This window comes from Zea mays, chromosome 3, assembly GCF_902167145.1.
Source record: "Zea mays cultivar B73 chromosome 3, Zm-B73-REFERENCE-NAM-5.0, whole genome shotgun sequence".
Classification (NCBI taxonomy): Eukaryota; Viridiplantae; Streptophyta; class Magnoliopsida; order Poales; family Poaceae; genus Zea; species Zea mays.
In genome coordinates this window covers 98,751,022-98,773,316 of record NC_050098.1, presented here as the reverse complement: position 1 = coordinate 98,773,316, position 22,295 = coordinate 98,751,022, and the positions used below count along the sequence as shown (strand labels likewise).

The 22,295-nt window shown below is 50.1% G+C and overlaps 1 protein-coding gene across 1 annotated transcript; it reads left to right on the top strand.

The window, feature by feature from the left end:
• The first annotated feature begins 9,816 nt into the window (after positions 1 to 9,816).
• Positions 9,817 to 12,909, top strand: LOC103650430 (uncharacterized). Its single transcript, XM_035966249.1, has one exon. The coding sequence runs from the start codon at positions 10,063 to 10,065 to the stop codon at positions 12,748 to 12,750; it is 2,688 nt and encodes an 895-aa protein (XP_035822142.1). The 5' UTR covers positions 9,817 to 10,062; the 3' UTR covers positions 12,751 to 12,909.
• The last annotated feature ends 9,386 nt before the right edge of the window (positions 12,910 to 22,295 follow it).

Below are 22,295 nucleotides of genomic sequence, written 5' to 3'. Positions count from 1 at the left end.
TGTTCATGCGGTTCACTTAGGGTTTTGAATTAGGGTTGCACATTCTTATCTTTCAAAAGTCTCAATTGTTTTGATCATGACACTTTAAGTATATATGCTTGGTGAATTCTTTCTCACTTAAATTGTTTTGATGCTCATGCTTACTTTGGTTCACATAAAATGATGGTTCTTGGTTTGGCTTTTTAAGAGAAACCCTAGGTGACACTGGGGTGTCACATACAAAATTACATTCATGCCCTTTACATTTGATAATAATTCTATAGTAATTCACCAAGGTCTGAATAGCCTTTTCATCTTTAAGTCGGTTTCATTTTCTGCTACCACGCCGAAGCTTTCCCGCTCACATCTTCGGCGCTGTATCAACCTTCGTATTATTTTGGGCTTCTCCTACTATGATACCGACTCGAGTCCAAAGATACCTGTTCACACATTATACTCCAGAAATACTGTTAAATCCTGTTTTTGAGGACCTTCGTAAGCCGAAGGCCCCCAACACGGAGAGGTGCGAAGTCCATCGCCCCTGGCAGCAGCAAACCACCGCCGGCGGCGAAGCCTGCCGTCCCCGGGCCCAACAAGTCTTCAGCGGGTCCGAGGGCTGCCGCTTCCGGCGTGGGCAAGCCGCCCTCGGCTGAGCCTACGAAGGAGCGAAGGCCACCGTCGCCGGTGCACACCGACAAAGCGGCAGCAGGTGGTGCCGACTTTGACACGGACATCTGTGTGGATGATTACCTTGTTGGTGAGTTTTTTTGGATTGCAATGATGGACAAGGTTATGGTGCAGGGTCGAATGCGGGGCAGCTGGCTGTTGTCCCGGGTTCGGTGGCGGCCACTTCGCCTACGACGGCAGGTGGAGCGAAGGGTACTTCACATGACCCATGGTCCAAATTCTGCGCTAGCGGTGAGATTTCATCGGCCGCCGCCGCAAGGGACGTGGCGGGCTTTGTGTCCCAGCAGCTGAAGCATGTAAGTCAACTTAGACTTCGTTGGTTCGTTGTTTTGATGTGGTTGTGAATCTGATGATTTTTTTCGTGGCAGGCGGCCGCCTTCGTCGACCATGTTGCGTCGGGCGCCTTGACTTCGGAGTTCGCTGCCGAGAGGCAACGACTCGAGGGCAGGATCGAGCGCCTCTGAGCGCAGCATGTGGATGTTGTTCGGGACAAGTAAGCTACGGAAAACAAGTGCCGCAGGCTGTCGGAGAGGTTGGTGGATGTGGAGGCCGAGAAGGCAGATCTTAGGCGTCAGTTGGCAGAGGAGAGGAGGGACACAAACAGAGCCTGTGCTGAGGCGCAGGTTGCACAAGCTGAGGCCAAGCTTGCGCAGGCGGAGGCCATTCTCGCCCGCCAACACGCCGAGGAGATGGAGACAAGGCTCGGCAGCCTACGCGACCTCCTGGACAAGATGGAGGCCTCGACGCGCGCGGAGGTCGAGCGGACGCACACGCAGCTTGTGAACGTGTACCGGGAGCTGGGTGTGCGGACCACGCCTTTCGAAGCACCCGGTCAGGAGGTGGGCCTCCGCTTCCTTGGATGGCTACAAGAGGAGCTGGAGGTGCTCCCGACCATTGTGACGGGCCTCATGTCTTTCGCCTCCCTCGTCACCTGCAAGGGGGCCGTGAATGCCTTGTCCCGCGAGGGGTGCGGGCACTTCGAGGCCTTCGACCAGTCTGACGAAGGCTTCGAGAGTGAAATCTTCCAGGTCAAGGACCCAGTGCTGAAGCGGTCGGCTGGGGCGCTTTTTGATAGGATGTGGGGCCCTCACGGCCGAGAGACTGTCCGGGAGAGGTCCGACCAGGTGATAGATCAGGTAAAGGTGCATTTGTGTGATTAAATGTGTGGGTGTGTGTGGTTTGCTGAATGAATGTGCTATTGCTGTAGATGGCGCATGACAAAGAGGTTGAGGACCTTGGTGATCTAGACAGCACGCTGCCCGAGGCGTTGAGGGTGGAGCTGGCGCCGCCATCCGATGCAGGCGAGGGCCCCTCGGCGACCCCTGCACCAACTAGAGCTGGCGGAGACCCCGCGCCAGCCACTGCGCTGACGGGTGAGGACGCCTCGAAGGTGGTGGGCGAACCAGCTGCCGAAGCCCCAGCGGCGTCGGTCGAGCCTTCGTAGGTGGCGGAATACGGGCTAGGGATTTAAGTGTAAACATTTGTTTTTGTGATACTGAACCTCGGTTACTGCGCAGGTTCCGACGTTTGGGCCTGCGCAAGCAACCGCTGCTGGCAATACAGATTTTGTGGCGGCCTCAACCGTAGTGCCTGCCGATGATAATTTATTTGGCTCTGTATCTGAGTGTTTTGAGTCTGATGGTGAATCTGGGAGTTCGTTTTCCTGGACGGAGGAGTCCTCGGATGAAGGCTTGGATTATTTTGCTGCGTTAGATGTGGCTGCAGCGGAGTCTTCGTCGCGTGTGGAGGGTGCCCGGGATCTTCCTAGTGCGAGTGCTGGGTATAGGCGGCGAAGGGTGGTGTCGAAACACGGTGTGGGTGAGTTTTCGCGAAGTGGTAGGCGCCGTTGTATGGGGATGGAGCATGGCCATCTTTGAGTAAACCGGATTGGTAAACGAGAATTGTTGTCCTCGCCGACTGGGCGAGCATAGGTGAGGGGGATCTGCGAAATCTTTTGAGGGTGAGGAATTGAGGATAATGTTGTTCAATTACAGGGAGATGGGTATCATCCCGAAGGTTGAGACGATGTAATATATGATGCCCTCGCCGTGTGTATGTAACTGTAATTTGTATAGTAATGTGGCATGTTGGCCGTATTCGCACGCCTGTGCTGATCCGGCTGCACCCGTGGGCGACTTTTGCGTGGAGTGTATTTTAGTGAGAGACTTCGATTAACGCACTTGTGCTATTCCGGCTGCACCATTAGGCGACTTTTGCGCGGAGTGTCTTTTAAATAAAAGACTTCGATTAACGCACTTGTTGTGCTATTCCGGCTGCACCCTTAGGCGACTTTTGCGCGGAGTGTCTTTTAAATAAAAGACTTTGATTAACGCACTTGTTGTGCTATTCCGGCTGCACCCTTAGGCGACTTTTGTGCGGAGTGTCTTTTAAATAAAAGACTTCGATTAACGCACTTGTTGTGCTATTCCGGCTGCACCCTTAGGCGACTTTTGCGCGGAGTATCTTTTAAATAAAAGCCTTCGATTGACGCACTTGTTGTGCTATTCCGGCTGCACCCTTAGGCGACTTTTGCGCGGAGTGTCGCACGCGAGGGTAGTCTACGCTGCCTCTCGCGGTGACTTCGGAGTGGTCGAATGCTGAAGACCGTTGATGCGGTCTTTTTCAATATGTTGCATCTGAGTTTTTGTTTTTGCGGGGGCTTTTGCATGTATATTACATGGTTCTGCCTTGTTAAAAACCTCACCCCCTGGGAGGAAAAGAGTGCGGGCCGGAATAGTATTGTTTGGTGGATTACAAGGGCGTGTGGGCCCTGAGGGTTAAACAAAAAATTTGCGGAGATTATCAATGTTCTAGGAGTGCTCTAAGTCTTTGCCGGAGGGCGTTGATAGCCTGTACGCGCTGGGGGATGCCTTCGTCTTGACGATGAATGGACCCTCCCATTTCGGCTCTAGCTTGCCCCGTGACTCTGTCAGGGTGGTCCGGACGAGTACGAGGTCTCCTTCGTTGAACTCTCTTGAGATGACTGCGTTGTCGCGCCAGGCCTTGGTTTGAGCTTGGTATTTGTTGAGGGCCTGCAGGGCGAGGACGTGGTCTCTATCGATGAGGTCTTTAGATGTTGGTTCGTTGACGTCGGGGACTGCTGATGTGCTTGTTCGGGGCGACCCATGCTTTATCTCCTGTGGCGTCATGGCCTCTGATCCATATAATAGACGAAAAGGTGTGAATCCGGTTGCCCGGCATTTGGTCGTGTTTAGGGCCTAGACTACTTCAGGTAGTTGGTCGGCCCATTTACCCTTCTTGTCGTCGAGAAGTCTTTTCTTGATGGCAGTGAAAATCTTGCCATTGGCACGCTCGACGACGCCATTGGATTGCGGGTGGTATACCGAGGCGAAGGTAGGCTTGGTGCCAATGGAGAGGCAAAAGTCCCTGAAGTCCTGGTTGTCAAACTGTTTGTCGTTGTCGACTGTGAGCTCGGACGGGACTCCGAATCAGCAAACAATGTTTTGCCAGAAGAACTTCTGGGCAGTCTTCGACGTTATTGTGGATACTGCCCTGGCCTCGATCCACTTGGTGAAGTATTCGACGGCGACGAAGGTGAACTTGAGGTTCCCTTGAGCCGTACGTAGTGGCCCGACAATATCTAGCCCCCAGCGTTGAAGTGGCCATGTGTGGGCGATCAGCTTGGTGAATTGCGAAGGGTTGCCCGAGCGGGGAGAAAACATCTGGCAAGCTTTGCATAACCTCTTGACTTGATTCGCGGCGCAGATTATCGCGACCAGTAAAATCCTTGACGGATCACCTTGGCAGCGAGGGCCCTGGGCCCTGAGTGGGAGCCACAAGTTCCGCTGTGGACTTCGTGAAGGATTTGAATGCCTTCGGTTTCGGTGACACATTTTAGCATGGGTTGACTGATCCCCTTCTTGTATAGCTGGCCCCCGACTAGTACGAAGTCCCGGCTTCGGTGCTTGAGGCGCTTGGCCTCATTGACGTCACTTGGGTGGTAATATCCTTGCAGAAACATGGTTATTGGGGCTCGCCAATCTTTAGTCATAATGAGGTTGACGATACGATGGCCTTCGGCGTCGTTGGTTACTTGTAAGCCCTCTGGGTTGCGGACGGCTGGTGTGCCAATGACGTGGTAGAACACGTCGGAGGGCAAGGTTTCGCCTCTGGCCGCTGCCTTAGCCAACGTGTCGGCCTCATCGTTCCTGGCGCGGTCCACATGCTGTAAGGTGAAGCCCTTGAACTGTCTCTCGAGACTGCGAACGGTCGTAAGATACTGCATGAGTGCGGGGTCTTTTGCTGAATATTCTTTTTCGACCTGGCCGGCAACTACTTTGGAATCTGTCTTGACAATGCAGGTGGTGACACCGAGCGCTCTCAGCTTGCGAAGGCCCAGGATGACGGCTTCGTATTCTTCTATGTTGTTTGTGCAACTGTCGAACTCCAAAGAGAAGCTAAGGCGTGTTGCGCATCTATGCTTGACGCTTGTGGGTGACATGATAATTGCAGCTGCGCCTGCCCCCACCTGGCACCATGCGCTGTCACAGCGGATGGTCCACACCTTCTCTGGAGGTTCTTCTTGCTGTCGTGTCGGCCCAGTCCAGTCGACAATGAAATCTGCTAGGATCTGCGACTTGATTGTTGTCCTGGGTTCGAAGGTGATGTGGTACCCGGAGAGTTCGGCTGCCCATTTGGCAATTCGGATAGACGCCTCTGGGTTTCTGAACAGTTCTCCTAGTCCCCTGTCCGAGGTGACCCGCACCTTGAAGGCCTCGAAGTAGTGACACAGCTTGCGCGATGCCATGACGACTGCGTAAGAGATTTTTTCCAATTCAGTCATGTTGCACTTGGAGGTGGTGAGGACTTCGGAGACGTAGTAGACTGGACACTGCCGGGTCGTGCCCTCTCTGTCTTGCTCTTGGACTAGCGATGCGCTGACTGCATATGGTGAGGCTGCGATGTAGAGCAGTAGAGGCAGCTTGGAGTCTGGACTGGTGAGAATTGCCAAGTCTGACAGGTGTTGCTTGAGCGAAGCGAAGGCTGTCGCCTGTTCTGGTCCCCATGCGAAGTCTTTTGCACCATGCAGTGTCTTGAGGAAAGGTAGACTCCGCTCTGCGGACTTGGAAATGAATCTGTTAAGCGCGGCTAAGCTGCCTGTCAGAAGCTAGACATCCCTGGTTGACTGTGGAGGTGTCATGTTGATGATTGCTTGAATCTTGGTCGGGTTGGCCTCAATCCCGCGGTGCGACACCAGGTAGCCCAGTATCTTCCCCTGGCGAACTCCGAAGACGCACTTCTCGGGGTTGAGGAGAAGTTGTGTGTCCCGCATGTTTGCAAACGTCTCTGCGAGGTCAGCCAGGTGGTCTTCTTTATTTTTGGTTGCGACAACGATGTCGTCCACGTACGTGAAAATGTTGCGGCTCGCTTGGCTCTCGAGCACCATCTTAGTGAGGCGAGAGAAGGTTGACCCAGCGTTCTTGAGTCCCTCCAGCATCCTGATGAAGCAGTACGTGCCGAAGGGTGTGATGAAACTGGTGCTGGCCTTGTCTTCCTTCTTCATGTATATCTGGTGGTAGCCGGAGAAAAAGTCGAGAAGTGACATAACTTCGCATCCGACTGCACTATCGACTATCTTGTCGATCCGTGGTAGCGGGAAATTGTCCTTGGGACAGGCCTTATTGAGGCTGGTGAAGTCAATGCACATGCGTCACTTGTCATTTTTATTTTGTACCATGACTACGTTGGCGAGCCACGTAGGGTAGGCGATTGGTTCAATGAAATTGGCCTCCAGCAGGTGGTGCACTTCGGCTTTGGTGGCTTCCGTTTTTTCATCGGACATTTTGCGCAGCCGCTGCTTTTTTGGGCGCACCGAAGGGTCGATGCCCATATTGTGCTCGATGACGGTGCGGCTGACTCCGACTAGGTCGAGGGCAGACTAGACGAAGACATCCTTGGTTCTGGAGAGACAGGAGATGAGTTTCTCCTCGTCTTGCGAAGTCAGGTCTTCATTTATTACGACTGTTTGCTTGGGTGTCGCCGAGTCGAGGGGAACTATCTTTGTACTGTCGTTGCTCTGCAGCTGTGCTTTTACTTTTTCGTCGGTGGTTGGGCGGGTAACCTCGGAGACTTCACGCTGTGTTGTAAGGCAGTGTATGTTCCATTGACCTGGAACGAAGTCTCTCTCAATGTTGCGCGCGGTCTGCTGGTTACCGTAAACCGTTATCACACCTTGCGGGCCCGGAATTTTCATGCAATTTTCATGCAGAGGTACAATCCGTGAATGGCCGGTTCAAATTTATTGATGGAGCCCCGACCCATTATAGCGTTGTAGGGATATACCATGTCGATGATGTCGAAGGTGACCAGTTCGCTTCACGCATTGGGTGCTACGTCGAACGACAGGGGTAGCTCTATCTTGCCCATAGGGAAAGTGCCTTTGCCGCCGAAGCCATATAAGGGGTTGTCCGAAGGCTTGAGTAAGCTGTGGATGATGCCCATGTGGTCAAAGGTGTGCAGGAAAATGATGTCCGCTTGGTTGCCGTTGTCAACTAGGACTTTGTGCAGGTCCCAGCCTGCTATGCTGCAATTGATCACCATAGCGTCGACGTGGGGTGCGCTGCGTAGATCGACATCTCTGGCATCGAAGGTTAGTGGCACATGTGACCACTTCGTTTGCACGACTGGGCCAGTGAGGGCGACGTGGTTGACACTTCGGTAATGATCCCTCTTTTGCTGCTTCGTCTCGAAGTCGACGTTGGACCCTCCGGTGATCATGTGGATGACTCAGCGATATGGCTGATCGGCGAAGTCTTCTTGTTTTGGTGCTTGGGGTGATTTTTGTGGTGTGGGTTCGGTTGATGCGGAGATGAGAGTGGGGATGGTACAACTTGTACCTCCTGGTGGTGTTGATATGCGTGGTTGGGTGGATGCTGGGCGTGGTCGTTGTTGTATGGTTGTGGGTGGTGGTGGTGATATGTGTGCGCGACAACTCTCTGGTTGTCGGCTGGTTGTGCCCGAGACATTCTGTCCCTGGTGGCCTTTGTTTCTGGGCAATCCCTTGTTGGATGCGCGCAGTCTTCGACATGAAAGAGGCAGTAATATTTGCGTGGTTGCTGCGCCTGTCCCCGGCCCCGGCCTCGCGTGCCATTGTCGCGGCCCTGGGGGGATATTCTTGACGGCGAACGGCCTCGCCGGCGGGGTGCTGGTTGGCTATGTTGTGCACCTACTGCTGACTGCGGCTGCCCCGTCTGGAGTCTGACTGCGAAGGCCTTGTCCAGGTTTGGCTGGACTGCGGAGGGTCCTTGGGCTTTCTCTGAGACTCGACCTTGCGCTGATGGAGCTCTTCGGATCTGGCGTACTTCTCGAACAGCTGATAGAGCTCTTGGAGATTTTTGGGTGGGTCCCTGATGCAGTGACTGTATAGGACGCTAGCCCGAGGGCCACTGATGGCATAGTGTATGGCAATGTGGTCATTGACCGAACGCAGTTGTGACTTGAGAGTCAGGAACTTGCGGTAGTACTCTCGTAGGGTTTCATTCTCTTGCTGTTTGCAGAGTGATAGCTCAGCCAATGCATTGGTGTCGGGTTGGTACCCTTGGAAGTTGAGCAGAAACTTGTCTCAGAGTCCTTTCCAGGAGTCGATGGACAATGGGGGCAACCTGGTGTACCAGGTCAAGGCTGGACCCTCGAGGGCGATGATGAAAGACTTGGTCATTGTGGCATCGTCCCCTCCAGATGATGTGATGGCGACTTGATAGCTCATGATGTATTGTGCTGGGTCGGTGCTGTCGTTGTACTTGGGGTAGGTCCCTGCCCTGAGGTTGGCGGGCCATGGTGACACTTGGAGTTGCGGAACCAGGGGGCTTCGCTCATCAAGGTAGTTGATGCCTTGGAAAGCTGTGGCGTGCGGGATGAAGGGTCCGCGCTGGGGTATGAATAAGTCTCCGGCTAGCGCGCGCTGTTGGAGGGGCGGGCCGTGCTGCAGATCGTGCTGGCCTTCGCTCTGCATGAGCGCAATCTCTTGCTCGAGTTCCCGGGCTCTATGCTCCTTGTCTCGTATCATCTGGCACACCTTGGCTTGCGCGGTGACACGTTGGCACTTGGCCTCGAGGATGTCTTTCTGATTTTGGAGGTTGATGTTCTTGATGCGCAGGGCCCGTAGCTGTAGCTGTTCTTCGGCTGAGACGCTGATGACTTCGCCGTCCTCTGTTGTGTCTTCGCTCTCTGGTGGAGAGAAGCCTGGGGGTGGTACTTGTGGTTGTCCTCCGGAGCTGCAGGTGCGTAGGGTGCCTTCGGGAGTGGGTTGTTCGTTGCGCTGTCTCTTGCTGAGAGCTTCTTCTTCGCAGGCTTCTTGGGGGGTTTTGTCTGCGAGGGCCTTGCCCTTTTTCTCGGCTAGCAGCGCTGCCTTCACTGCTTCGTCGACGGATGGGGCTGCCTTCGAACTAGCTCTCTTGGGTGCCATCGCGGGTGGTTTGTTCGTAGCACGAACGGTGGGCGCCAAATGTTGGAACTTGCTCTCCTGGGCAAGTTGATCCAACAGGGGAGTGGGGAGAATGCTAACAAAGTTTACTCGTGAGATGGCAATTGCTCTGTTGATCTAGCCTCTCAAGGGCACTGTACGGAGGTATTTATAGGTACCCGAGTGTCTTTCGTCCCAAGACAAGGACGTTTTTGCCCTCGGGTACCCGGACTATCCCCAGAATATTCTCATAAAGAGAGGTTACAGACCGTCATTACAGAAAAGTTATTATAAATGAGGCCCGTAATATGCTTGCCCACGCGGGGCCCGTTACAGTGGGCTGAATTCCACGTGGGCCTCCGGACGAGATGAGGATGCGGGACTAGCAGACTCCGTCAGAGTCTGGTCTTCGCCTTGTAATGGAGAGGACGAAGGGCAGTCACGCCGATTGTCTCGCATTCATTGGTGTAGCGAGGCGACGAAGACTTCGCGCGAAGGGTAGCGCGTCTTCGCCTTCGCTCCAACAAAGAACTCGCCTCAAAACTACTTAGTCGCACTAACACTTCTATAACTAAGTTTTGTGACTATTTAGTGTTTAATTTTATAGGATCACCTATTCACCCCCTCTAGGTTCTCTCACATGGTCGCACGGTGGTTTTGAGTGCCGCGTCTTCTGCTGACCCCTGTTCCCACCAGAGGAAGCGCCGGACGGTGGGGAGCTTGTTAGGAGTGGCTGCCATGTGGGGCCATTGCCAGGGGGCAAGTAGATTTCTACAGCTATAAAAGAACAGTTGTATAGGCTAAGAGGGAGATCAATTACCAATTATCATAATACAAACACTATCGTCATCTATTTTCTCATCTTCTTCCTAGCTATTCCCTTCTCCAAGTCTCATTCTTCTCTGAGCTCTTCCTCTCTGATCCCCTTTCCCAGGTGTTGCTAACATTTGGTATCAGACTAGGACTCAATCTCGATGGAGGCCACGATGCAGGATATTCTAGACGCACTGGCGCGCATGGAGGCACGCTTGACCGATGCGCTGGTGGGTCGCTGCGGCGAGCCGTACGCACGCGAGCACACTTCCCCCTTCGATGGATCCGCGCCTCCTTCTTCCATCGTCAACACACAGTACCGCGACGAGGCAATCCTTCCGCCTCTCGTCCACGACGACGCTGCGAAGGTGGCGTCCTTGGATTCGGGAAACGACTTTGGCCTGCAGCAGACCGCCACGGTGCTTGCGTCCCTGGGGTCCGACGAGATGTCTTCGTCGACCACGCTCCTCGCCGGCTCCATATCCGACCGCTACATTCCGCCGTTCTACGACGACGACTGCTACACCATGCCACAGCCGTTTGTCGATACTCTCGCCAACCCCGACGATGACCTCCTCCAGGAGCTCGACGTGTTGGACGAGGATGCCGCGAGCGCCAACGCGGCTGACGACGATTCAGGCGCTGTCCTCGTCTATGCGCCGCTCGACTCGAACATCGACAGCAGCGGATCACCGCGCTACCCGTGCCTCCCCGAGGGTGCGGTGTTGTTCCATCGGGACCCGGACGAGAAGGTCCTCATCGGCGGGACGGAGTTGTCCGGCGAAGTCCGCCGCCTCCGTTTCTCCTTGCCGTCACCAGACCAGGCGATGAACCCCGCGCTCGTCCCCAACACCGACGCAGAGGAGGAGGAGGTTCTCACCATCACGCCCACCAAGTGTTTGATGAGAGTCCTCAACCGGCGCACCTACTCCGTCCCCAACCTCCCGGAGGAAAAGGTGCAGAACTTGATCCGCGTCGGCGGCGACAAGCTCAGGTTTCCCGATGACAGGACCATGTTTCCCAACAGCGCCAACGCCTACACCGACGACATTGGCAGGCTTGTCCTGTCCCACGGCTCCATCCACATCGCGCTCGACATCGAATGCGGGGTGACGAGCTGGGCCGCCTACCTGTTGTCATGGGACATCCTAGCCATGTCGTTCGCGCTGCGGGACTCTCACGAGGCGCGGATGCAGTTCACGCTGGTGCGCGGTGTGCCAGTCATGATTGGTGTGCTCGCGTCCAAATGCTTCGCCTACCCGACCCGTGCCTTACATATGGCGCACTGCTTCTGCTGCTACAGCCCTTTGCAACTCTACGATGGACTGTACTTGATCGAGGATGATCGTGTACTGCATCCCAGAGGGTACTGGATCCTGTCCGGCCCGCCAATCAACTGGAAGAAGTACTGGAAGGGGTGGGAGCGGACGAAGGAGGATGCAGCTAACAACTGTGCCCATGGCTACTACACTGCTGGAAAGGGAACTGTGCTGGTAGCTAACAATTTTGGTGATGACCTCTTTGCTGGCAGCAATGAGATCAAACAACCATGGCCTCCACCTCTGGAGTTAGCGTGCTTGGATTGGAACATCATGGTCTTCTTTGTGTTTCGTGTTTCCACGACCCTCTTCATCGACATTGACTCAGCTGGCTTTGGCACTGGTCTCGAGCTGTGGTCTAGCAGGGCCAGCGACAAAAACAAGTTCATGCTTGAACAACTGCATAGGAACAAGATGTCCAATAGGGCCACCCATGGGTGTTATGCCTGTCGACGGCCAATCCACCTTCGTGGACAGGATACCATTTGTTCCGGCTGCAATGATGGTTTTATCCAGGAAAGCAGTGAGATGGGTGGCGTACTGAACACTTATGGGCTCCTTGAACCAGACTTTGAAGAGCGTCGAGCCAAAAGAATTGGAATGATGGACGCCATATCTGCCCTTATCCAGCAACAGATGGCAGAAATAGGAAGAGATAGTTTGTTTGATATACATGGTCGACAAGGGACTTGTACTGAACATAGAAGGAGATCAACTGCTATTCATACTCTCATAATTGGGTGCATCCCTTCTCCTGCAGTTGGTAGTAGTGAATCTAGTGATGTCAATATTATCATGAGGGGAGGCTCTGGAGTTCGCGCTGTCCATCCAAATTTCAGTAGTCTAGTTGTTGGTTCAAGTCTGGAAGCTCTATTTGAGCATCTACTACTCCAAAACAATCGTCAAGCCACACCTCCTGCTCCACAGTCAGCTATTGACTCCATGTCGATTGGGTACAATACCACCATATCAGTGCCACAAATGCATGCAGTTTGCCTGAAGCTCCTCGAGAAGAATCTTCAGCCGGGAATGCGAGCTCTCGACGTTGGTTCAGGGATTGGTTTGGCCGCTGGCCTTGTTCCTTCTGGTCTGAGTGCTGTCAGCAGTGGCCAAGGTAATTTTTCAGTATTTGTTTGGGATCCTGGTGATAGCGGCTTGGTTACCTCTAGTCTGAGTGCCGTCAGCAGTGACCAAGGCAATTTTTCAGTCTTTGTTTGGGATCCTGGTGATCGTGGCTTGGTTACCTATGGTCTGAGAGTTGTCAGTATTGCAAGAGTTACTGCTATTATGTCAGGCACATATGCAAGAGCTGCTGCTACAACTTCCTCTCCGAAGATGCGCCAGACCCAGTTCAGATGGCGGGCCGAAGAGAGGCGTGATGCATTCAACAATGATGCTAATCCACAGATGAAGTTGATTCTACACCGTCAGCGTCTTGGGGGCAAGCCGCGTTTCAAGGAGTGGGGAATGTTAGGAGTGGCTGCCATGTGGGGCCATTGCCAGGGGGCAAGTAGATTTCTACAGCTATAAAAGAACAGTTGTATAGGCTAAGAGGGAGATCAATTACCAATTATCATAATACAAACACTATCGTCATCTATTTTCTCATCTTCTTCCTAGTTATTCCCTTCTCCAAGTCTTATTCTTCTCTGAGCTCTTCCTCTCTGATCCCCTTTCCCAGGTGTTGCTAACAGAGCTCTTTGGGTGGAGCAGAGGAAGGAGCCGAGGAAGGTGGCTGGAGGGAGATGGAGCAGAGGACGCCGAGTGGAGTTAAGGAAGCAGGTGCGCGCTCGTGGGGAAGAAGCTAGAGTCTTCAGCGGCAAGATTTTTACAGTGAGCGGCGGATGAGGGAGAGAGTAGCGTGAGAGATAGAGATGAAGAGAAGATCTTTTTTATTTTTCTCACGTTCCCTTTTTTATATAGAAAATTATAGATATTTCGAATTTGGATTTTTAGTGATGTATAATGGGTCGACTATACAAGCTACACATTTCATTTAGGAATCACAAAACTGAAACTCAAAGAATACCGGTTCACACGGTTCTGGCTAAATTTCGGTTGGATAATTTTTGTGACGATTCTGGAAAAGATGTAACAGACAGAACCAGACTACATCGGACTCGACATTTTACTCTGCGGCTGATCCCTATTGAAATTGACCTGATTAGCAATTATTCGATTTCGACTCTATTTATCTTGGTTCTGCTTTGAACGATTTACTACCAAATAACTCATGATTATCAATCTTGCGCACGATTTCTCTTGGACCATGCGCGATTTAGATTATTTTTCACTGAAAATTTTAATCGTCGAATTCTAACAAATTTATTTTGTTTGGGATGAACTCAGAAGGCTGAACTAAATTCTTAAATTCGCCTTTGCTCGATCGATGAATTTTAAATAATCGCTAGACTGAGCTAAGTTTTTAGATTCGTGTTCGCTCAGTCGTTAAATTTTTAAACGACCTCAATACTAGCTAATTCTTGGACAATTACGTTCTGGGTTTCGTGAACACTTTAAGAAGAGTCCAAATAGATAAAGATAAAAATGATGCCGAACTCGCGACAGACGAAACAGATGCGATATTAAAATCGCGATAGGCGAAGATGGTTAAAATTTAGCATCTGTTTTATTCACTGATATTACGTGCTTAAATCTATACTCGTTATCAAGCGGATTATAAACACCAGGGGTGTTACATCCGGCAAGTGCGAGAGAGAGTGAGCTTGCGCGAAATGAAGCAGAGGAGAGAGAGCGGGTGCGGGCGATGCTCAAAACAGAGCTGGGGTGTGTGGACAGGCGACGTGGTCGGGGTTCTTGGCGTGTGTGCGCGCTGGTACACGACGGTTCACGGGGAAGGCAGATCTGACAGGGAGGCCCCACGGCGCAGCGAGGGAAAACGGGCTCGCGGAGGGAACGACTCGGCGTGCTGAAGGGTTGGGCCCACGAGAGAGAACGTGGGCGCGCGGGCGAAGGCAACTAGGGCCGACAGACTGGCCCCACTGGACAGAGAGAGGGAGAGAGTGGGAGCGGGCGAGCATGAGCGCGGTGCCGACGGGCGGGGGGCGCTTGTCCGCGAGGGCGGGCGCGTGCGGCTTGACTAGGCTGAACTGGGCCGGTCGAGCTAAAATGTGGTTTTCCATTTTCTCCGAATTTCCTATTGCCTTTTCTTTTTAATTTTCTCTAGTGAACTCAATTCAAATCCAAACACGAATTCAAATAATTCAAATATGTGCATCAAAAAAAGAATAATTTAGGCTGAGCATGATACAACAATTCATGACTCACTTAGTTTTCACAAATTAAATAATTACTCCTCAACCTAATTACTAAAAGAGGAGAGAGGAAGTCTTGGGAGAGAGAGACAAGAGGTAACACCTAAATTTGGTAGGCATTTAGAAAAGAAATTTTATACCCCCAAACTCAGGGTGTTACAAACCTATCCCCCTTAAAAAGAATCTCGCCCTCGAGATTCAGGGTTGGCTAGCAAAGAGTTCAGGGTACTTGGCTTTTAGATCATCTTCTCTTTTCTAGGTTGCTTCTTCCTTTGAGTGATGGCCCCACTTGACTTTGCACAACCTGATGGTGATTCTTCGAGTGACTCTGTCTGCTGTTTCCAGAATCTGAGTGGGCTTCTCAATGTAAGTCAGATCTTCTTGAAACTCAAGATCCTTGGTTGGAAATTGCTCCTCTAGCACTCGCAAGCATTTCTTCAGCTGAGAAACATGGAACACATAATGCACGACTGATAGACTTTCTGGTAGGCTAAGCTGGTATGCCACTTCTCCACGTCTTGCTTGAATCTGGTACGGTCCGATGTATCAAGGTGCTAGCTTGCCCTTGACTCCGAACCTTTTGATTCCCCTGATCGGTGACACCTTCAAGTAAATATAATCTCCCACTTCAAAACTCAGGTTTCTTCTCCTTGTGTCAGCATAACTTCGCTGTCGAGACCACGTTGTCTTTAGATTCTGTCGAACCATCCTGATGTTCTCTTCATCTTCAAGCAAGATATCTGGACCGAACACCTGTCTTTCGCCGGGTTGGTCCTAGTGCAGCGGAGTTCAACGATTTCTCCCATAGAGTGCTTAGAATGGTGACATCTTCAAACTGGCCCGATGACTGTTGTTGTAGGAAAATTCTGCATAAGGTAGCCTCTTGTCCCAACCTACTTGTCTTGCAATGCACAAGCTCTCAACATATCTTCAAGAATTTGGTTGGTTCTCTCAGTCTGACCATCTGTCTGTGGGTGATAAGCTGAACTAAACTTCAAATGTGTGCCCAAGGCTACATGTAATTGCTGCCAAAAATGAGAAGTGAATTGGGTAACTCTGTCTGATACTATCTTCTTTGTAACATCGTGCAAGCATACAATCTGAGACATATATAGTCCTGCCAACACTTCACTGTTATAGGTGGTCTTGACTGGTATGAAATGGGTCGCCTTTGTCAAGCGATCTACTACTAACCAGATGGAGTCATAACCAGCACGAGTGTGAGGCAGACCGACTATAAAGTCCATCCCAATCTCATCCCATTTCCACTGAGGAATCTGCAACAGCTGCAACAAACCTGCGGGCCTTTGGTGCTCTGCCTTGATCCTCTGACAACTATCGCATATGGCCACATACTCTACTATCTCCCTTTTCATATCGTACCACCAGAATCTTTTCTTCAGATCTTGGTACATCTTCTCACTACTGGGGTGTATGGAATAATGTAACACCCCGTCCAATCCCTGGACCGGCGGTACTTACTCCTGGCAGCTCTCTAAAATCATATATTGTCCCCATAGACCAACACAGATCTTTTGTGCACACTTTGTCCTCACTCATGCACACCTGAGAAAACTTCTCAGTCGGTCACCCATCCCAAATTGCTCCAAGCCAAGCACACTTAACTTGGAGGTTCTTTCGAGATAGGCTTCCGAAAAAGAAGATGCACCTTGTTGATATGATTACTCTATTAATTCTATTAAGCCTTGGGCCAGGATATCCCATCCCAGGGGCCAGGATATCACAATCCACCACCCTTAGAAGACCGATGTCCTCGTCGGTCAACCCCAATCTAGGAACCTCCCCTCTTAGCCACGTCTATGTGTGTAGTATCGTCATATGCCATGCCATGTGACCACTCCGGGCCCACATGCGTCATGCGCCATATACCCGAACCCCCTAGCCCACACACGCCCGTGAAACCTCGAGGGTCGGCTCTGATACCACTTGTAACACCCCGTCCAATCCCTGGACCGGCGGTACTTACTCCTGGTAGCTCTCTAGAATCATATATTGTCCCCACAGACCAACACAGGTCTTTTGTGCACACTTTGTCCTCACTCATGCACACCCGAGAAAACTTCCCAGTCGGTCACCCATCCCAAATTGCTCTAAGCCAAGCACGCTTAACTTGGAGGTTCTTTCGAGATAGGCTTCCGAAAAAGAAGATGCACCTTGTTAATATGATTACTCTATTAATTCTATTAAGCCTTGGGCCAGGATATCCCATCCCAGGGGCTAGGATATCACAGTACCTCTGTCAGGTACCAAACTTTGGGTTTTAAATAATAAAGCTAAGACCGGCAGGTGACTTGCACGAGAAGAGAGAGTCTCGGTGTAGTGTCTTCGTCTGAGTCGATTAAGGACCGTGTCGATGTAGGCTTGATGATCGAGGACCTTTTAACTGGCCACATGCCTCGTCATGGGTAAGCTTTGCCTCGGGCAGACCAATACCAGAAAGGCCAACACGCAATGGGAGTGGAGAGATGGCGAGAGTATCATGTACCCTCCATGGCAAGAGGCTGGACGGTGGTGTATCTGTGCTCTCGGTTGGCGTGAACCCGGTCTGGTCTTGAGAAACCCGGTGGTGAGTTGACATATGCAAGGGTTATGTGCTACATATGTCGTGTGGTTGGAGATCCCCAGCTGGGTATTAATCAATTCGGATCGTCGTTACTTCTCGGACATGAAGACTTGGTCACTGACTTATACGTAGCAATCCAGTAAAGTAAAAAGGGGTAACAAAAGACGGCTAGTGTAGGCCAAGTGCTTGAACTAGGGTAGAAAGAACTCTAGCTACAGGTAATGACTTAACTTGACAATAAAACTGGATTTTTAAGGATCCACTGATAGTAAGCATTTCTGCAAACATAGTCTTTGATTTTTTGATTAGCCTTACCTTGACTCCCTCAAGCCAGCATATCCTTGAAAGTCTTTTTCTTTTGTCGGGTAAGACTTGCAAAAGTACACTCCGTACTCAGGGTTTTCGAACCCATGTTGTTGTAGGTGAGGAAACAACAGAGTTTTGCTGTTTCTGTTCAAAGGTGGTACCCAAGGAAGAGCCCCAGCAGTGAAGTTGGTCGCGGGAGGATGTTTGCCTCCCACCTTGAAAACAATAAACTTTTGTGCGGGAGGGTGTTTTGCCTCCCTGGGTTGTAATAATACTTTATGCACTCTTAATACCCTGGTATTGTAATAATAATACTCTCTATATATATATATTATGAATGTAAATTAAGTTATTATAATCTGCTTCTGCTTATCCTTTCCTCCGATGTGATGTAATATCTGTGTGATGGGTAACACGCTCTTGGGCGATGTAAGGAAGATACAGAGGACCGAACTTGTCGAGTGATTATGCGCAGCTACAGGATTGTCCGAGGTCCTTAGAACAAGGACAACTGTAGGTGGGTCTAATACCTTGGGAGGTTCTGTGACATCCATCGTCAACCTAGGTATAACCTCTATTTCCGCATCATGGTCATAGATCACGTAAACCAGTTAGGCGTCTCCCGTTCTAAAGAGATACGATGTAGATATGCAGATCTTTGCATATCCACAAATTTATCTGTTTCGAATTGTCCATGTTTTTTGGACAGCCCGCGGTTGCGTAGATGGTGTTAGTTTCCATGCTCTACTCCGGTCCGAGACAGAGTTTCGACGTCACCTCCATGTTGTTCTCCGGACAGTACACTCTCCCTGTCAGGGCGTGTATCCAGATAACAACGGGGAGGTGCTGCCGAAACTCTGTCTAGGATTGGAGTAGAACATGGAAACTAACCCCGTCTACGCAACCGTGGGTGGGATTAGGACCTATCCTCACCTATTAGAAGGTAGGAACGTATTATACATGCATTACATGTTTATATTAAACTATACTCGGTTATATATGTTAGAGGATGGAATACCGTGAGTGGATGTACATGGGTCGTGTTGGAAGGAATGATGTCACCCCTGAATGGATTAGAAAGACCAATGCTTTCATGGAACGGGCATATGGCGAAGCTGCTAAAGGAGCGAGTCTAGTCCCATGCCCGTGCAGCAAATGTGCCGACCAGAAAAGAAAATCAAAGAAGGCCATGGTAGAACATATTTGGAAAAATGGATTTACGCTGGACTATACTCGGTGGATCTTCCATGGTGAAGTGCATCGTACGAGAGAGGAGGTGGTGAGACAACGTGTCGAGGATTATAATGCTGATGCCGGGGTAGTGGATATGTTGAACGACTATCACGAGGTATAGTTCGTCGGAGGATGTACGCAGGACGAGCCAGAGCCGACCGCAAAGGCATTCTACGACATGTTTGATGTGGCACAGAAGCCCCTTCATGGCCAGACAAATGTTTCTCAACTGGATGCCATTGGGTGTTCAAGTCGCAGTATAGCATGAGTCGAGACACATCCGATGGCTTGTTGACAATTTCTTCATGAATTCTGGCGTCGATCAAGGGACCCAACTCCATAGGAATATGATACCCTTCTTAGAAAGGGTGTGGGAAATGGATTGCCCGATTTCATTTCCTGGTTCAAACATAAGGTATGTGCTTAATTTGTCAAAGAGATCCGCTTTTGAACTCAATTTAGCGTCTTTTAACTTGCGATTACTTGCAGGGCCAAAGAGATCAGTCTATGAGTGTCGAGTTGAGACAAGTATCCAATGACTATGTTTATAGGGTCAAGAAATATTCTGGGTATGACGTCAATGGATACCATTTTCGCACAACAAGCTACGACCAAAGTCGGCCCAATCGAAAAACAATATGTTCTGGAGTCTTTACGCCCAGCCTTGACGAGGTCGATTATTTTGGACAAATCGAAGAAATATATGAACTCAATTTTCATGGTTTGAAACCTCTTACTCCAGTGATATTGAAATATCATTTGTTTGACCCTCAAGTGATGAGACGAACACATTCTAATCTTGGGATAGTCGAAATTCGACAAGATTCCACCTTACCAGGAGACCATGTCTATAACGTGGCCCAACAGACCACACAAGTGTATTATCTCCCATATGCGTGATGTTTGTCACTCGTTCTCAAATACTGCGAATAAAGAACGAGGCAACACAATTGTTAGTTATTAGGGACCTTCATCTTCCGAAGCATTATCTTCCTGAGGATATAATGCTCATCAGGCGAAGGTCATGAAGGACATACCTTCTTCGTTTAATGTGTGAACAAGAATGCAAAGGGACGAAAGTAGTAACTGCATCTCGTTAATTCATTCATATTTGCATTATCTAAACTATGTACAAATATTGATAGAATTCATATTACATAGGTACCTTCGGCTTGCTCGAAGCTGAAGACGCGAGAGAGTGATTACAATCATCGTGAACAGTACGATGTTACTGTTCATCTATTTATAGGCACGGGATGCAGCCCGGGGAAAATTACATTCATGACCCTCAACATTCATCCATAGACAACCTAGATTACCAAGGTCTATCAGGTCTTTTCTTCTTCTGCTTGACTTGAACCGAAGCTAAATGGTAGCTTCGGCATTTGGCAATGCTGCTTCCATGTAAGGTCTTCGTCTTGAGAATCTTCGGTAGAAGTAGGAAAGACTTTTGTATCATTTTGTCGAAGGTTTTTTTTACTTGAGGACCTTCGGTAGAGAAGAAGACCCCCAACAGTAGCCCCTTCGTGGTGCTAGATCGTTTTTTTGTAACGAGCTCGGTCAGCGAAAAACAAAAAGGCTTTGGAATGCCGAAGGTCCGAAAAACACCTTCTCTGAGCTTGTTATCAAAAAACGATTAAAATATTTCGTGTGTTGGCTGGTCCACCGTTCAGCCAGTATGCACGCTTTGGTGGTTCGCCTTCTTCTCCTGCAGGACTATATAAACAGACAGGTTGGTGAGAAGTTACCACAACATTCATTGTCATTGCACTGTTGTGCTATTGAAAATTTTAACCGAAGCCAAAGCTCTCTGCATTGTTCTTTCAAACAAGCGCTTCGTCACTTAAGATTAGCTTCGTCTGAAAGAAACTGAACATTGAAATGGCCAGAGTAAGATCCACTGCCAGGGTGTCCCATGAGGGAGACGAGACTGAAGTGACTGAGACAGCACCCATATCAGAAGTGATGAGGCGCTCAGGTCTGGTTGTGAAAGAGGGAGCTACTACCGAAGGTACCTCCAATGCCGAAGCTGAACAAACTGAGGCTGAAGTCAGGAGTGACAACGAAAGTGAAGAGGACAATAGCATTTTGTGCCCAACCAAACCTAGTCATAGAGAAGAAGTAATTCCAGAGCCGAAGGAAGATGAGGTTATTGTGTTCAAGAGCTTCTTCAGGGCAGGGCTTCGGTTCCCCCTTTACGATATGATAGGGGAAGTTTTGAAGAGATTTGAGATATGCGCATAGATCCTCGACCATCGCTCTGTCTCTCGTGGTGGTACATCCGTCGACCAAGTACTTATCCGCTGGTCTTGCCTCGACGCCACCTTGGCGACCTGCGAAGATGTCGAAGCCCTGAAGTTGGCATTTCCAGAGGCCGACGCTTGGGGGCAAGCGCCAACTCAAGCAGGGGGGATGTCAGCCCCTCAACAGCACCCGTCGAGCAGGCAACTGGGACAGTGGTCGCTACACCAATGGGCCGTCGAGAGAGAAGGCCCAATGTCCGCTATGCCGGCCCAGAGTGGCGGCTGTAATAGGCGAGAGTGTGCGTGGGAGTGGTAGGAGAGAACAGAGTATTATTACGTTCTGTATTTTGTACTAAGTAGATACTCTCCTCACCCCTAAAACCCTCTGTTCCTACCTTCTTCCTCCTCGCGGTGCCATCGCACACGGCGGCTGCTAACAAAGCATTAAGTGACGATAGTCAACAGAAAATTGATATGTTTGATCTTTATTTTTTAAGAAATGATTGATGAAGCAAATTCACTATGGCTATGTTTAGGGATGGCAACGGATCGGATTCAGATCGGATATTGCAAATATCCACCCTCAACCAATATTTGCCTGTGACCATACCCGCGGGTAGAAATTTATATCCATGCTCGTGCCCATCGGATTTTAGACGAGTTTCGGATATCCGTCGGATATGACAGGCACAATCATTTTTCAATAATTTAATAGCATAATTAACGAAATTTCTACCAAATTCACCATCATACACAAATAAAAACTTAATAAAAGAATTATTATGGGCATGTAGGCTGTGGCCAAGGGCACTAGAGCATGAAATGGACAGTGGTCGTCTAGCTACCAGCTGTGCTACGACCTATGGGACTTGAAAGGGGGCACGGGGCACAGCGCAGGAAGCCAACAAGGCTAGAAGGGGCGACCAATAGTGGAGAATTGCGAGCGTTAGACGTGGGGTTCGTTGATTTAGGGTTTACTCTTTGCTATGTAAAATGGGCTAGACTAAAAAAGAAACTATGGATCGATTTCGGATATCCAACGGATAACCGGCAGGTGGAACGTGATATCCTAATCCATGTCCGTCCGACTTCGGGTCGGATACGGGTTTGACCAACGAGTCGAAAATTTGACATCCCTAGCTATGTTGAATGGTTCTCGTCTGCAAGATATCATCAACTTGTTGTTCAATCTCATTCTTTAAAGCAGGAGCATATCTGTAGGGCCTCATCTGGACTAGTCGAGTCCTAGAAATTAAAGGAATCTGATGATTACACTCTTGGTCGGGAGGCATGCCTTGTGGTACTTCAAATACTGAAGGAAATTGACGAAGTACACTTTGCATGTCGTCAGGAAGATTGTTAAGAACAGACTATTCCTTGTTATACAACTCATGTAAACTACAAATCTGAATAACAGTCGTGAGACCAATGAAC